Source organism: Archocentrus centrarchus, chromosome 13 (genome assembly GCF_007364275.1).
Source record: "Archocentrus centrarchus isolate MPI-CPG fArcCen1 chromosome 13, fArcCen1, whole genome shotgun sequence".
In the NCBI taxonomy this organism is placed as follows: Eukaryota; Metazoa; Chordata; class Actinopteri; order Cichliformes; family Cichlidae; genus Archocentrus; species Archocentrus centrarchus.
This window is the reverse complement of record NC_044358.1, coordinates 30,551,377-30,568,090: the sequence shown is the minus strand read 5'-3', so window position 1 is coordinate 30,568,090 and position 16,714 is coordinate 30,551,377. Positions and strand designations below refer to the sequence as shown.

Here is a 16,714-nt window from a genome sequence, read left to right as displayed (position 1 = left end):
TATTGAGACTTTGCTGCCACATGGCCCATTTTTTTGACTTATTATCATATTACATATGCTGGTGTCCAAAAAGTCTGGGAACACTAGTGAAGATCCTCCTGCAAGGTTTTCCCTAGGTTTCTGAAGGACTTCAGCGATGCCTGAGGAGCAGTTGCATTTGTATTTTCAGACTATTTTCTGAGCTCATTGACAGCTGTGACAGCTGTTTTCCATCCAACATGTATTTATTTCCACTGTAAGAGTAAAACATGTTACAGGAGCTTTCAGAATCTCCTGCAAGTTAAACTGGGCTGATCGAGCACTTTTAGTGCTGATTACATATACAAGACTCTCAATTAAAGCAAAACAGACCACCAGCTTAACAAGATTAATGCTAGGAATAAGACTTAAGGATAAGGATTTTCATGTTAAAGAAAATGGTACATTTTAGGTCCTGTTCTAGTTTGCATTTGATACTTTGAAGATTTGGGCCCAAACCCAATACTGTTACTGGTAAATAAATGCTTAACTACTCATTAATTAACATATTAATCATTTTCTGTTTGTCTCCTTACATACAGCCCTATTACTGTGATAAAGTTGCTTTTCTGACTCTTGGCAAACAAAGCTGGGTACACGGATTTTCTGCTGCTGCTGATGATGATGTCCTGATTGTGCTCTAGAGAAAAGTAATCAAGTTTACTTAGATCTTAAGTCTAGCCATAATTGTAATGCAGACTAAGGCCTTCTTTGCTTAGAATAATAGTTTGACCTTTGACACGTTCAACTATCATGGCGCTACTTTGAGGAACAATAAATAAAAGGTGAGCAATGGTTGCAAGTTTATATACTGCAAGTTGCAAGCAATCTTCTGACATGATTCAGTGGAAGAGATACAACCAGGGAATCTGACCTTTTGTAAACTCTTATTTTGGGGCTTTTTTAAGGTTTTAGTTTTGACAGGACAGTAAAGCAGGGAGGAACAAACACAGGAAAACAGCCCAAGAGAGTCTTGGACCCATAATGCTAAACTGCAGCAGCCACGGTTAAAGTGATTCTTTAAATCAGTTAGTTCCAAACTACAGTCAACATGTTTTGTGAATATGTAAATTAATTGTACCCATGCTGAACTGAATGAATATTTGACCATTTATAATTTATTGCTTTCATTTGTTTGAGTGGCCAATTACACACAATTTGCTGAAGGTCGTAACTGTGTGTTGTTGACCATTTATGTATTTTAAGGGTCTGTGTGATGCCATGCGACCCATTGATGGTGCTACACTTCTGGACTTCTTGATGAAAACCAACTTCACCGGTGTGTCAGGGGAGGGAATCTTATTTGATGAAAATGGAGACTCACCTGGCAGGTAGGTGCTTTAACTGGGCAGAGATTGCACAGATGTATTTTTTTTTTATGTGGCCTATGTATTGTTTAATGTGTGCCTTTTATTAACAGGTATGAAATAATGAACTTCAAAAAGATGGGGAAAGACTATTATGACTACATAAATGTTGGGAGCTGGGACAACAGAGGCTTAAAGATAGATGATGATGAAATCTGGCCCAACAAGGATGCCATGATAAAGTCAGTCTGCAGTGACCCCTGTGACAAAGGACAGATTAAGGTAAGCTAACAAATTTTTATAAAATAGACTAATTTAGATTAAAATAATTTAATAATTGCATTCTTACTTTCGTGGTTTCTTGAGGAATTTTCATTTTCATCACAAGCTGAGTTTTATCATGACTGTGGAGCAATTTACCATTCAGTATCGTATCTTCTCTGCACGACCTGACTAAAATACAGTTGCTGGTGCATGTAGGCAGACATGTAGACACACAGGCATATTCTGTCTCTCCCAGGTGATCCGTAAAGGTGAAGTGAGTTGCTGCTGGACGTGCACTCCTTGCAAAGAAAATGAATTTGTGTTCGATGAGTACACCTGCCAAGCCTGCGAGCTGGGCTCCTGGCCTAACGATGCCCTCACAGGTCAGTATCTGCATATTTGTAAAAGTGGTGGTGGTTTATTTGTAACCATTACCTGCAATCTTAGAGATATTCCATCCACATGTGTGCATGTCTGGGATCATAGGAGAGATACAGAATAATATAGCATAAAGTTACCCCAGAGAGAGAAAGTGAGAGACAGCCGTTTACCGTTCCCTCCTCCCCCTTTCCTCTTCTCCACTCCCGTTTCCTCCCAGCCACTCCCTCTCTCTCATATCCTTAATTTGTTACCAACATGGTCACTCGTCTTTTAATTATTCTGCATCAAGAGCAGCTTGCAATGCAAATACACTTCAGTTGCAATGAAAATTCATTTCCCCTCCACTGCGTTCGAAGCGGTTGCCCATTGCCTTGTTGTTCTTTCAGCTTCTCATTATGCTGCTCGCTAGCTCCTCACCGAGCTCAATGATTAAAACATGAATTGAGCCCGGCTGAAAATTCAGATGGAGCTTCTCTGTCTGAGACAGAAGCATCTTTAAACAAAAAAACAGGGAGAAAGTCAATGAGAAATGATAAGCAGAAAGCTGACAGTGGCAAAAGAAGATAAAGAAATGGAGGCTTAATTGGGGTTATCCGTGTATTCATTAGTGTTCGTGAGTGTAGGTTCATAGTGTGTGACTACATGCATGTGTCTCGTTTCGTCAACAATAAGTGCTGCGTGTCCCCCTGCGGGGCTATATGGAACAGTAATAATGAGGTGTAAACACACAAACAAAAGCTTGCACTGTTCCCCCAGCAGACATTTTGATCTTTCTCCTTCAGACCAAAAGGAAGGCAAGAAAAAGCACGATAGAGAGGGGGAAAAAAAGAGGCTGAGAGAACAGGTAAAGCAAGGTCTCAGCTGACAAGGACAGAAGCAAAATGGCTGCCAAAAACCATAGAAAGATATGGAATAGTTTTTTAAGCAGCAATGGAACAAAAACAAGAAAAAAATGGGCGAGGAAAAAGAAAAATTAAAGTCATGGTGAAAGTGGGATGGAGATGAATAGAGGCTCCGTCACGAGCAGCAGCGAGGGAGAGTGAAAAAAAGGAGAAAAGGGGAGGATTAGCCATGGGATTTGAGCCTCTCCACTGATTGGTAAAGTTCCACAGTCTGAGTCTGAGATTGTTTGAAGGAGTTTACCTCAAAACTTCATTTTGACTGCACCCTTCAAATGGTGGCTGTAAGTTGCTGACTTTGCCAATGCTTTTGGGCTCCTCTGAGAAAGCCCAAGAGGAAAAACACTGATCTGGGATTTCCAACCCAGTGCCTAGATTTATGTGGGCAGCATTAATTGGAGCTAAATTTCCACCCACCTTACATTGTCATTAGTGGGTGATCTTTAGTTTGTATGATGGGAAAAGACAGTTACTGTAGATCTTGTTTATTACAAAGGTAATTGCTGAGGTAATGATAAGAACTATGTTTATTATGTGGAACAGTTATATGGGTATTTACTTGCAAGCATTCATAAATATTCTGAAGATGAAGGAAGGAAAAAGATATGGATACCTTTTCAGAAAGATTTTAATTAGTTTTTGTTCCATTGAAATTGCACTTTGGACCTCTCTGTGATTTAAGCCTGCAAGTGAGCTCCTGCCTGACTTTGTTTCTCTGTTTGTTTACTGCCCCTTTGGCTCCCATTTATGCTTTTGTTTATGCCTTTAGACCTAACCACATTACTAATATAATAAACTTTGTAGACCATGTTAAATGCAAAGTCACTTCAAGTCTTAAGTTTTTTTTAATGTCTTTTCTGTTTGTTCCATGCAGTGTTCTATAAACAGTGCATGTGTGTTGACAGAGAAAGCATGGAGGCAAAAAAAAGTAAAAAAGTGAAACTGTATTGGGGACAGAAAGTCTTAGAAAGAGACTCTTCATTCTTTCTTCTAAAGTATGTCTAGACTGACCAATATTTCAGCAAGCATTAAGACGGATCATAATTAGAACTGTCCCTTTAATTAATGACACTTTATCTCCTTGCCTATGAGGAAGGCAGAGATGGAGGTAGAGAATTACAGAACTAGGTGGGAGGTATGAGGATGTGGAGAGATGAGGAAGATATTGGGGGGAAATAGAAACAGGCAGAGTGATGGATGGATTATTACAAAGAAAAGGAGAGTTGCAGCATAGCAGTGAAAGAGGTGCAAGAAAGAAAAAGTTAATCTGTAATATGGGAACAATGGTAAATAAAGGTACCGTAATTTAATAATGGGATGATTATATACTGATAGTAACTAAATATAAATAAATAAATATCATTATCTCATTTGGCCACCTACACTAACAACCCCTCTGTTTGCTTCTCGTGTATTTTATACCAAATCGGAGAGCTGCTGCATACATGAGTTGCATACGTTGCAGGCAAAGCTGGTCAGCCACATAACTTTCGAGCCTTTCTCGCCTGGAGGTCTAACATGTGAAACCCCAGCTGTGACCTGTGCAGGTTGTTGGACATTTGGAAAGCCCTTGAAGTCCAATTTGATTCAGAATGCTTAAAACTGGATTTAAGAGATGGAAAACAAAGTGCGAGAGTGAACTTCAAAGTGAAATATTCAGTTAAATGTTGAACAAAACTGTGGCATTTCTAACAAAATCTTCTTGAATAAAATTATTAATTTTGTCTGAAGAAAAAACATTAACAACTGATATCTCCCCTGTCGCCAGGCTGCGACCCAATACCGGTGCAGTACCTGCTTTGGGGAGACCCTGAACCCATTGCTGCTGTGGTGTTTGCCTGCCTCGGTCTAATGGCTACATTTTTTGTCACCGCAGTCTTTATTAGGTAATATGTCTCTTTTATTTCTTACCACCTTTGAACTTTTTATTGCTTTCCTGCATGTTGACTTGCTTTTGTGCCTTTATGTCTTCACGTGCATGTTTGTGTTTCTGTGCATAACTGTCTGAATGTGTGTATTCAGGTTCCGGGACACCCCAGTAGTGAAATCTTCAAGTAGGGAGCTGTGTTACATAATACTGGCAGGTATCTGCTTAGGATACCTGTGTACCTTTAGCCTCATAGCCAAACCCCACGTCATCCATTGCTACCTCCAACGACTGGGAATAGGCCTGTCACCTGCCATGAGCTACTCTGCACTTGTCACCAAGGTAGGGGCTGAGTTAAGCATTTGTGAAGTAGCTATGAAATGAAGGGTGCAGCAGTTATGAACAATGTGTGGTTAATGTGTTTTTTCATTGATGTTTGCATAATAACAGTGGCTGCACTGTAGAAATAGAGAAAGCAAATTGCAGCATGTTCAGTATTTACTGCATGTTCTGATAATTTTTTGGATCTGACCCCAGACAAACCGCATTGCTCGGATCCTGGCAGGAAGCAAGAAGAAGATCTGCACAAAGAAACCTCGCTTCATGTCTGCCTGTGCTCAGCTTATCATTGCCTTCCTCCTCATACTGCTACAGCTGGGCATCATTGTGGCTCTCTTCCTCATGGAGCCCCCAGACGTAAGCTTTGTGTTGTTTAGTAGAAAAATATTAATCGAAGAGCAAGTCTGATCAGAGATTAGAGTAATGAGACTCTAACTCCATTTAAACAAAATAAAACAAAAATAGACTATATCCAGAGAATCATTTTGCAATCTAATATATTACAGATCGCAGTCACCCTGTTAAAACTAAAAGTCAAAGCAGTGTGCCTTATTGGATTTGTATGTTTTGAATACGTTAAACCAGATAATAAAGCAGAACTACTGCACCGGTTGCAGACGTTTCCTCAGGTGTGACACTGAGCGTTTTAATGTTGACAGAGATTAGACTGCTTATAAATAACTGATTTGGTTTGCAGATAAAAGGCAGCACGAATTTTTAAACACAAGTACTAATCAAGACCACAGCTCAAATTTTGAGTGTATACTGCTAAATGGATGCAGTCTGGCTAGATATTGAGTCACCTCCTTGTTAGTCTGATATTGTTACATTCAAAATTGTCTAATTGCACATTATCCCAGAAACCTGATTCGGTTCATCTGGACGTTGTTTTTAGTGGGAGAAACGTTTTGTCACCCATCCAAGTGACTTCCTCAGTCTCATCAGTCTCAGTCTGAGATCTACTTCCAGATGAACAGAATGAGCCTTCTGGGATTTTCCTGGATGATTGAGCATGCATCAAGACAACAGCACATTATGATTTGAAAAACTGATTACAAATAAATTTGGTAATTATCTGCTGTAATCTCTGAATAAATCTGACAGGGTGGGCAGTATCCTCATGAAATACCAGTGCATGACTTCCTCAACCGTATTTTTTGACTCCTCTGTTAAATAATTGCGGTCAGTTCCCATTTTTCTTAAAGAAGCAATAAAAAGATTGTAGCAACAGCATCGTCACAGGCATTTCATGTTCCCTCTGGTGTCTGCAGGTAATCCATGACTACCCCAGCATCCGCCAGGTCAACCTCATTTGCAACACCACTAACCTCGGAGTGGTTGCCCCGCTGGGATACAATGGCCTGCTTATCCTCAGCTGCACCTTTTATGCCTTCAAGGTACCAGATAGTGTTTGTCACTTTGGCTCATTACCACTTAAATATCAAACGACCATCAAACCATGACAGTTTTGCATTATTTCTATAACACAACACTGAATATGTCATTGAGTAGCTCTACATATGAGAAGGCTTACACAGACATAACGTGAAAAAAATGATTAAGCCACTGTGTTTTTGCCTCTATAAAATCTTTTGACGGCAGTAAATTAAATTGCGTTACCCCAATCAAATTATAAAGTCAATGTTGTGATTATCCTTGGCCACCGGCCATCCATTTTCTGTGGAGCGTGAGAGCAGAGTTGTAAAAAGAGACAGAAAATTAAGCGCATTGCACTTCAGACAAATAAACTAACCATGTTTTAAACACAGCAGCAGCGTAAATCCATTTAACTTTGGAGGCTGAGGTTTGGGACCCCGTGCCTCACCTAATTCACTTGCACAGATTGTGTAGCTAGCAATAAAATGACAAATGTAAGGGCTTAACAATGTGTATCGCTGTCTACTTTGTAACGAGCTAGCAGCATCTACATTTTTCTTAATCACAGCAAAATGCACAACAGCAGCAGTAAGGAAATGAAGCAATGTTTATGTATACTTCTCTTTCTCTCCAAGACCCGCAACGTCCCAGCTAACTTCAATGAGGCTAAGTACATTGCCTTTACAATGTACACCACCTGTATTATCTGGCTGGCATTTGTACCCATCTACTTTGGCTCTAACTACAAAATTATCACCATGTGCTTCAGTGTCAGCCTCAGTGCCACTGTGGCTCTGTGCTGCATGTTTGTACCCAAGGTAAGGTTGCTTTGATTTGAATGCTTTTCATTTCTTTAGATGGATATTACCTAAAACCTACAGTTGCAAACTAAATCTGAGCATAAGGTATATTAAGCTTCAAGTAACTCTTTCTATAGTGATGTCTTGCACACAATAAAACTATTTGTTCCATGAAAGTGAGAATTTAAGTCAGGTTTTGAATGCTTGAATGCTAACATTCAAAGAAAGTATTATCACAGATGTTTCACACTTGTAATGTCTGGATCTAGATTTTCTTGTGGAGCTACAACGAGCCTAAATAAGAAATGCAGTCAATCAAAATACTTAGCAGAGGCTTCTTTTAAGAATTTCCTTTTTAGTTTTACATTAATAAGTTGAGTCATAAGGGGCTTCATTACAATCTGAAAAAAAATATTAAAAGACAGATTTGTGCAGACAAACACAATCAAAGTGTTTGCATAGTGCTGTTTATCTTTGCAGTTACTGTACAGTAAATGACAGTAAATAGTATTTTTTTTTCTTTTTTCTAATTGTTTTTGTCAGGTGTACATCATTCTGGCCAAACCAGAGCGTAATGTGCGTAGTGCCTTCACCACTAGCACAGTGGTGCGCATGCATGTGGGCGATGGCAAATCGTCCTCAGCTGCCAGCCGCTCCTCTAGTCTGGTTAACCTGTGGAAACGAAGAGGCTCCACTGGAGAGACACTCAGGTATTTCTGCGTGTGTGGATTGTGTGTACCCTAGAGGCTTGTTGACCAGGTTAATGCCAGGTTGCTCTTCAGTTATATTCAAAGGTGCCATTTCTCCAGTGGCCCACTCTGAAACTATTTATGGTGTGTACACGTGTGTGTGTGAGTGTGTGTTTGAGCTCTCTAAGAGATTGATTCCCTGAACTCTGCTCGGTCTGCCTGACTGTTCTTCTGACCCTAAAATGAACTGCAGACAATTGCCTAATGGAGACACAGCAGAAGAAGAGATGGGAATGAACTGAAGAAGGGATAAGGAAAATACTAAAAAGAGAATTATAAATGGAGAGGACGATGGATAGAGAGAGCGATTAAGAGGAGAAGTGATGGGAAGATAAAATAGAAAAGGGTAAAGGAGTAGTTTGATCAAAGAGACATAATAGCTTTCACACCCTGCTTAAGGCCATCCACAAGTCATCTACAGTGACAAGGAACTGATCAAAAGACACAAAGGGAGTGACGCACGGCCACTTGCCCGGAATGAAAAGGGGAGAAAAAATAGACAAGAACACATTTTCGTTTGTCAGCAGGTTACTCCAGCTCACCCTTGGCAAGCAAGATTTCAGTCACACTCTTATATGAAATGTCACAAGTGTTTCCTTCTTCATTCGCTTTATTTTGCTCTTCCCCTCTCTCTTATGGTCCTGTCATTCTCTGTGGGTGGTGGTAATTGGCAGAGGGCTGTCTCTTCAGTATAGGGCCGGAGCTGTTGCCTCTGAGATGCTGTCATTGTGTAGTCTGAACAGGCGCAGACAGACACGAGTCCAGCAAACCTGAGGACAAAAAGACAGATTTGAGAAAGAGAAGTATTTGACTGATGTCTGAACTATGGAAAAGTACTGGATTTGTCTTTAGCACATTCTTAGAAATTAAGGGGGTAAACAGACCCTAACAGGGTTCATTGGCTCGTCCCCATACGTGTCATGCCTGAAACCTTTATTGAAAGGTTTCACCCAGTATGCCCCACCACATACTAAGGGTGCAAATATAACTTATTTTCTGAGCATTTTCCAGTTCTATACAAAGTGCGACAAAAAGTTTGGAAACACTGAACATTAAAAGCACAAAACATATCTGATTTCAATTTTTCTGTTCTCTTCTTCAAAATGTGGCTCCTTTACGTCACAGGGAGCCAAATTTGGCGAGGATGAAAAGTGGCAAGCAGCAAGTGTGCTGGTGTGGCCAAAATATTCCTGTCTTTTCATTGCACTGAGAGCAAGCGCATGATGGCACTTGTGGTGTTATGTGCCAAATCTTCTTCCTCAGATGCTTCCAGATATTACAGTAGAAATTTGAGTTGTACTGAGATGCACAACACACACTTCAAGGTGCACAACTTCGTTATTATCAAAAGAAAGGGGTAGATGAGTGAAACCTTAGATGTGCTCTTCATCCACTGCGCCTTCCTTAGATAGACTCTTCTGAGGGAAATTGCTGTTAGGTCTCTGGGTAGTAGCATGGGACCCAGCTCTCAGCACCAGTGTTGATACCTTGATACAAAAGTCAAGTCAGTTTGACACAGAAGTTGAGGTTTGCTCTCTGCATAGTTTTGAAGTTGATGGTGAAATTGCCAAAAAATTATGTGCAAGTCATCAGAACAAAGAGATGATGCAGTATCTAACAAGAAGCTAGCCTTAAAGAGTATAATAGCTGAATTTAAATCTATCACCAGCAATGGTGACACAGCAGAGAGGGAAGAGAACAAGGGCAGCAACATCAGGCCAAGGTCCACCGAGTATATCAGATAAATCATAAGCCACTTACAGTGAAGTAGTACAGGACACAGAGTATGGACGCATAATAATGATGTCAGTGGAAAAGCCTGAATAAAGCTGTCCTCTAACTCATGTACCAAGAGTCTCACAATTGAATGAAAGCAAGGGATGAGCTACAAAAAGACCCTAAAAACTGAGTTCTGTGAACTCCAGCAGTGTGGAAGAAGAACTATGAAAATGGTCCTTTAGTCCAAAAGTACCTTCTTTATTATTAGTATAGTGGAGCTGGTGAGGGTTCATAGCATATGATTGGCTTTTTGGTGGTATGGATAGGTCATACTACTGTTTTGTTCTGTTTAGGGTTCTTCAAGTGGTTTGTCTCTTCTTGTAATGTTTCTGGTAGAACCAAGAAGAGCCCTTTCAGAACCCTTATTTCTAATAGGATAAAATATAAACATAAGATAAAATCAAATCTTTCTTCGGATTGCACAGCAAGCCTCATGCTTGGCTTCATCATGTTTGCTCCAAAGCCAGTCCTAGACTCACATCAACATGTGTGCCATATGGTTTTGTGTGTGTGTGTGTGTGTGTGTGTGTGTGTGTATAAGCAGTCTACGTGTAGGTGTGTCTCCAGAGTGATTTGAGTTTGTTTCACTCTCAGTCACGGTGGTGCAACTTTTAATCAGGAGTTCAACTTTAGATTAATCACACTAATTAACCTGACAAAAGGATGGAGGTGGTGGTAAGAGGGTGGAAGCGCTGTGACTGATGTGAAGCAGAGAAAAATGAAAAAAAATCTAAGTTGGAGGAAGAAATACAAGCAGGATGAGAGAACCTGACAAAGAACATTGAAGAACAAGTTACTGACTTTATAAGCTTAAATTACTGAGCTTATAAAGTCAAACTGGGTTCTGTGTTTGAGTAAAGGTTGCATTTGAATATATTTGTATCTACAGTATTCATTGTCATGACTTAGACAGATACAGACATGTAAAAAAGAAAAAAGAAAGTTTTCATGGGACTCTATGCAGTCCTGTGAAATACTAAGTACACCCCATGATTCAATAGCTTGTAGAAGCACCTTAAGCAGCAACTTGAAATCATGACTTTCAGTATGAATTCGTCTCTCACATCATTGTGAAGGAATTTAGATTCATTTTTCTTTACAACATTGCATCAGTTCTTTGAGGTGTTTGGGAACACGTCTCTCTTAAGGTCCCACCAGAGCATTTCAATCCAGTTGATGTCTGGACTTCGACTGAGCTGTTGCAGCACCTTGATTCTTTTCTTTTTCAATAATTTTGTTTTAGATTTACTGTTATGCTGGGGACTGCTGTTCTGTTGCATGACCCGATTTCAGCTAAGCTTTAGCTGTCAGACAGATGGCCTCACATTTGACTCTAGAATATTTTGGTATGGTTGACTCAGTGACTGCAAGGTCAAGCCCAAATCATCACCCCTCCACCACCGTGTTTGCCAGTTGGTATGAGGTACAGTGGTATGCAAAAGTTTGGGCACCCCTGATAATTTTCATGATTTTCCTTTTATAAATCATTGGTTGTTTGGATCAGCAATTTCAGTTAAATATGTCACATAGCAGATGAACACAGTGATATTTGAGAAGTGAAATGAAGTTTATAGGCTTTACAGAAAGTGTGCAATAATTATTTAAACAAAACTAGGCAGGTGCATAAGTTTGGGCACCCCAACAGAAAAATTACAGTATTTAGTAGATCCTCCTTTTGCAGAAATAACAGCCTCTAAACGCTTCCTATAGCTTCCAATAAGAGTCTGGATTCTGGATGAAGGTATTTTGGACCATTCTTCTTTACAAAACATCACCAGTTCAGTCAGGTTTGATGGTTTCCGAGCATGGACAGCCTGCTTTAAATCACACCACAGATTTTCAATAATATTCAGGTCTGGGGACTGAGATGGCCGTCCCAGAACGTTGTACTTGTTCCTCTGCATGAATGACTTAGTAGATTTTAAGCAGTGTTTGGGGTCGTTGTCTTGTTGAAGTATCCAGCCCTGGCACAACTTAAACTTTGTCACTGATTCTTGAACATTGTTCTCAAGAATCTGCTGATATTGACTGGAATCCATGCGACACTCAACTTTAACAAGATTCCCAGTACCTGCACTGGCCACCACCAAATTTTACTGTGGGTAAAAGTGTTTGTCTTGGAATGCCGTGTTCTTTTTCCGCCATGCATACCGCCCCTTGTTATGTCCAAATAACTCAATTTTACTTTCATCAGTCCACAGCAACCTTATTCCAGAATTAAGCTGGCTTGTCCAAATGTGCTTTAGCAGACCTCAAGCGACTGTTTGTGGCGTGTGTGCAGAAAAGGCTTCTTCTGCATTAATCTCCCATACAGCCTCTCCTTGTGCAAAGTGCGTGGAATAGTTGAACGATGCACAGTGACACCATCTGCAGCAAGATGATGTTGTAGGTCTTTGGAGCTGCTCTATGACTGTTCTCACCATCCTTCGCCTCTGACTACCTGAGATTTTTCTTGGCCTGCCACTTCGGGCCTTAACTAGAACTGTGCCTGTGGTCTTCCATTTCCTCACTATGTTCCTCATAGTGGAAACTGACAGCTGAAATCTCTGAGATAGCTTTTTGGATCCTTCCCCTAAACCATGATGTTGAACAATCTTTGTCTTCAGGTCATTTGAGAGTTGTTTCGAGGCTCCCATGTTGCCACTCTTCAGAGAAGATGCAAAGAGGAGAAACACTTGCAATTGGCCACCTTAACCCTTTCTCATAATTGGATTTGTCTGTGTATGTAGGTCAAGGGTCAATGAGCTTACAAAACAAATTTTGTGTTCCAATAATTAGTGCTAAAGGTATTCAAATCAATAAAACGACAAGGGTGCCCAAACTTATGCACCTGCCTAATTTTGTTTAAATAATTATTGCACACTTTCTGTAAATCCTATAAACTTCATTTCCCATAAGGCCGCACGTAGTTGTTTGTTTTGATTTTTGCAAGACTGCATAGAATCCTGTAAAAACTTGCTTTTTCACATGACTGTAACTAGAAAGACTTAAAATAATGAACAGCATAATAAATTGAACTTGATTGGAGAAACAAGTATAAAATTGATTTAGAAATAATATTTTAGGTTTGAAATGCTATACACTGTAATGTTTTATATAGTAATAATAGGACCACAAGCAAATCCTCTGAGTAGAATATAAACAATAACTGCTTTATGTTTTATTTGAAAGAAATTGCAGTTATGATGCCACAAAAATGAGTCTGCCGATGGAAGAAGAGAAATGTTTGTATTCATTTAGACTGGCTTTATTAAAGTGTGTGCATGTACCGAAATAAATTCAATCTTTCCCCCTCTCTCTTGTCTCTTTTTCTTCCTTTTCTGCAGCTCCAATGGTAAATCAGTATCGTGGGCACAGACAGAGCGCAGCAGTTCACGTGGGAACCACCTGTGGCAGCGGTTATCATTCCACATCAAGAAAAAAGAGAACAATCAAACTGCTGTTATTAAGCCTTTCTCCAAAACCTCTGAGGAGCATTATTGTGGTGGGGCTGACCTGCCACCACATGTCCCTCTGCCCTCTCTACCGTCCATGTCCTCCCTACCCACTCATCCTGACACTGTCGCCGACAAGACCCTGTATGAGCTCTCAGAAGCAGAGGAGCGCTACTCGATCACATACCGGCCACAGACCCCTTCACCGATCAGCACAGTCAGCCAGAGAATAGGAGCAGGTTCAGGGGAGGAGCCTCAGATGGGAAGTATTCCAAAGTACCCGAGCAGCGTCTGCAGTGGTGGCAGCGGCAGCAGTTGCGGTCCTCCCAGCAGCAGCTCTATTGTGACTGGGAGTGACGGCCGATTGGTGGTTGTAGATGATCGCACAGGCGAGCCCCAAAGTTCACTGATGGATCAGATCAGTTGTGTGGTTAACCGCTTCACTGCCAACATCACGGAGCTCAACAGCATGATGCTCTCATCCTCTCCATCACACTCACACACATCACACTCGCACGTGCACAAACACACACCTCCGTCTCCTCATCCCACCGACCCCTACCTGTTGCCCCATGAAATCCAGATGCCCCCGACCCTCACCACCTACGCAGATGTCCAGCCCCTCCCCCCTGTTGAATCAAGCTTGGGGGGCCGTGGTGGCTGTCCTGTTCACTCTATGCCTCATTCACCTTACCCTCTGCCACCCCCCCACCCCCAGGCCTCCCCGTCCCGCTCCCCCATGCGCGGGGCTCGGCTCAGCTGCCTCACCGACTCCCCTCTGAGGAGGGCAGAGTTGGAGGAGGAGCTAATCGCTTTGACTCCTCCGTCACCCTTCCGTGACTCTCTGGCTTCCAGCAGTGGCTCACCTGTCTCAGAGACAGGTCTTTATCTCCCTCCAGTCCCCTCCCACCCTCCACCCTCACCCCCTTCCCCCAGGTACACCAGACTGACACTCAGAAACTACAGCCAGAGTTCATCCTCGCTGTGAGGCAGAGATGAATCACAGGAAAGAAGAAAAGCACTCAAAAACAACACAGGTTGTAAAGAGAAAAGAGAATGGGTAGATGAATCCATTTTTCCCTGTGTGGGGAAAATAAAAATCCTGAAGTTAAGGAGAAATGTAGGACAGGTTGGTTAAGACACCAAGCTGTGTTTGTGTTTACATGTTTGCAGTGAGTTGCAAGTATAAGAAACTTGCTCATGTTGTATTTTCTTGCCGTTTCTCCCGAATGTGGATGGAAAACTGCAAAATTGGCCACTATAACTTTGAGGTGTTGTGATAACGCCAGTAACGCCAGGGATCATTTGTGAAGGTCTAAGGCTACTCATCCCTTAGCTTTGGGTAGTGGCCTTAAGGTAACTTGGCTGTCAACTAATTAGAAATTGTGAATGTGCGTGTGCGCAGTAGCGTGAGTGTGTGCGTGGTAGTGCGAGTGTATTTTTACCGTATCTTAGTTAATCAGAAATGATGGCAACATGACAGCAAATAGTATTGATGAGTTAAGACTCCTTCAGCCTATAAGAGTTATCAGAGGCTATCAAGGGCACATATACATTGGCTCATAGACACACACAGGTGCACATTTACAAACTCAACTGTGGGCACACCGATACAAATACAATGTAAGGGAAACACTGTAAATATGTATGAGGTTATGGATTTTTCTTTGATCATAAATCCAACATGCTTCTGACAAAGTGCATTGCATTAACAGTGTGAACATATTAAGGCGGTATGTTAAGAACCACTTTTTCATTTATTCAGCTTTCTGGCCCGCTCCAACCTATTTACGTCCCTGGCCCCTCTCTGTCTTGCAGCTTTCTTTTATCCTGTGAGTGTTTCAGTATTTTCTACTCTTCCAGTTGGTTTTCTTCAGAAGTTTGAATGTATGTTTTCTACGTGATTCCTGAAGCTGTTGGGACCAAACCTTTTGTAGCTTTCTGTCTGTGACTTGAGAAAGAGGAAGAGGAGGGGACTGATAAGACCAGGCCTTGTTTTACCATAAACATCTTAGTCATTAAATCTGGTTCAGGTGGATCATCGGCAGACACCTGATCTCTAAGCTGAATGTTGATGTGTGACATTTACCACTGCATTTTGTAAGGCTTAGCTGGATCCCAGTCATGACATTTTCTCCATACAATATGTCAGCAAGACACAGTCGCTCTGTTTCATCACAGACGGCGCTTTGAATGGGTTTAATTGAAATCACGGCAATCTATAATGTTAGTGGGCGCAAATTGATAGATTCGAGCTGGGGAGCCTCCTCCTCAGCCACTATGAGGTCCATCTGTTGCTCAGGTGCTATGACTTTTTTTAACAAAGGTGGCAGAACAACCAAAGATGTTCACAAAAAAAATTGAGCATTAGGTAGAGTTTTTATGTCAAGTTTATTTTATATACTGCTGCCACATTACTGTTAGTCTCACAAGACCATACTAGTAGACTGTTGATGATGACTGACATCCAGTATAGCCAAATAAAAATGTCAGTGAAGCAGATCCAGGAAAACACGGACTTGAAAATTGCCCAGACCTCAGATTGTATTGACTTAAAGGAATTCTTCCTTATTGTGGAAAATTGGCTGCCGTTCCAAGAGCAGGCAATCGATACCACTCTCATGCTCTATCTTTCAGGTAAATGTCTCTGCTAGTTGCCTGGCAACCATGTGGTGATGACAATACTTCAGAAAGTCATGGATAAATAAAAGCAAGACACATGTAACCCCTTATAAAATAGCATTGTGTCTTTGAGATTTAACCTTCTAATTACTGAATTAAGACTAGACAGCCAGGTTAGCCATTTCTCCAAAGCCTGTAGCTTCATGAGAGTGGTGTCAGTATTCTCACCTCAGTGTCGGAAAGAACACGAGTGAGTGTTTTGCCAAAAAATGTAAGCGAATTGCTTTAAAGTCTTTAAAGTCTGGCTTCACGCCATGCTTCCTGAACTGGGGAAAATGTGAGTGAACTTAAAGTGTTTGGCAACAATAGTTCATATAAATTTCGAAGGATATCACACTGATTGCATTTAGCTTTTTAAGATTTGGGTATGCCTTTAAACAGAATGTGCTTATGTATGTGCCAACCTGTGTACTCTGAGTTGTACCAGCAGGAAAAACGTGCCGTTGAATACATTTACTAAGATGCTTTTGAGAAACGAGGCCTTGGCTTTGTTTCAGCTCCTTCCACAGAGAAAAACACTTCTGCAAAGCAAAAAAAACAAAAACAAAAACAAAAAATTACAGCCAGGAGGTTTCCATATACAACACAAGCATTTTTTTTTTAACACTTTATTTTTACGTGGTGTGCGTACAGTGTGCACATATCACTAAACTGATAACTAATTGGGCGGTTGATATCACTACAAAAATAAGTGCTGCAAAATGCCTGTGTATTGTTGTCCATCATGATAGTCCACACAGTCTGATTCCTCCTTTTTGAGTTTACTATTTGTGCTCAACAGTAGCCAGCAAGAACAAACTCAGACAAAATGACTCTGT

At 41.0% G+C, this 16,714-nt stretch overlaps 1 protein-coding gene across 1 annotated transcript in view; it reads left to right on the top strand.

The window, feature by feature from the left end:
* grm5b (glutamate receptor, metabotropic 5b) overlaps positions 1 to 14,466 on the top strand; it is a 67,275-nt gene extending 52,809 nt beyond the window's left edge. The window contains exons 9-18 of the mRNA XM_030743861.1: positions 1,225 to 1,349; positions 1,439 to 1,607; positions 1,846 to 1,972; positions 4,638 to 4,755; positions 4,892 to 5,078; positions 5,274 to 5,432; positions 6,347 to 6,472; positions 7,088 to 7,270; positions 7,796 to 7,962; positions 13,107 to 14,466. Of these exons, the coding sequence (XP_030599721.1) occupies positions 1,225 to 1,349; positions 1,439 to 1,607; positions 1,846 to 1,972; positions 4,638 to 4,755; positions 4,892 to 5,078; positions 5,274 to 5,432; positions 6,347 to 6,472; positions 7,088 to 7,270; positions 7,796 to 7,962; positions 13,107 to 14,202 (2,457 nt within the window). The 3' untranslated portion in view covers positions 14,203 to 14,466. The remainder of the gene's footprint in view (positions 1 to 1,224; positions 1,350 to 1,438; positions 1,608 to 1,845; positions 1,973 to 4,637; positions 4,756 to 4,891; positions 5,079 to 5,273; positions 5,433 to 6,346; positions 6,473 to 7,087; positions 7,271 to 7,795; positions 7,963 to 13,106) is intronic.
* The last annotated feature ends 2,248 nt before the right edge of the window (positions 14,467 to 16,714 follow it).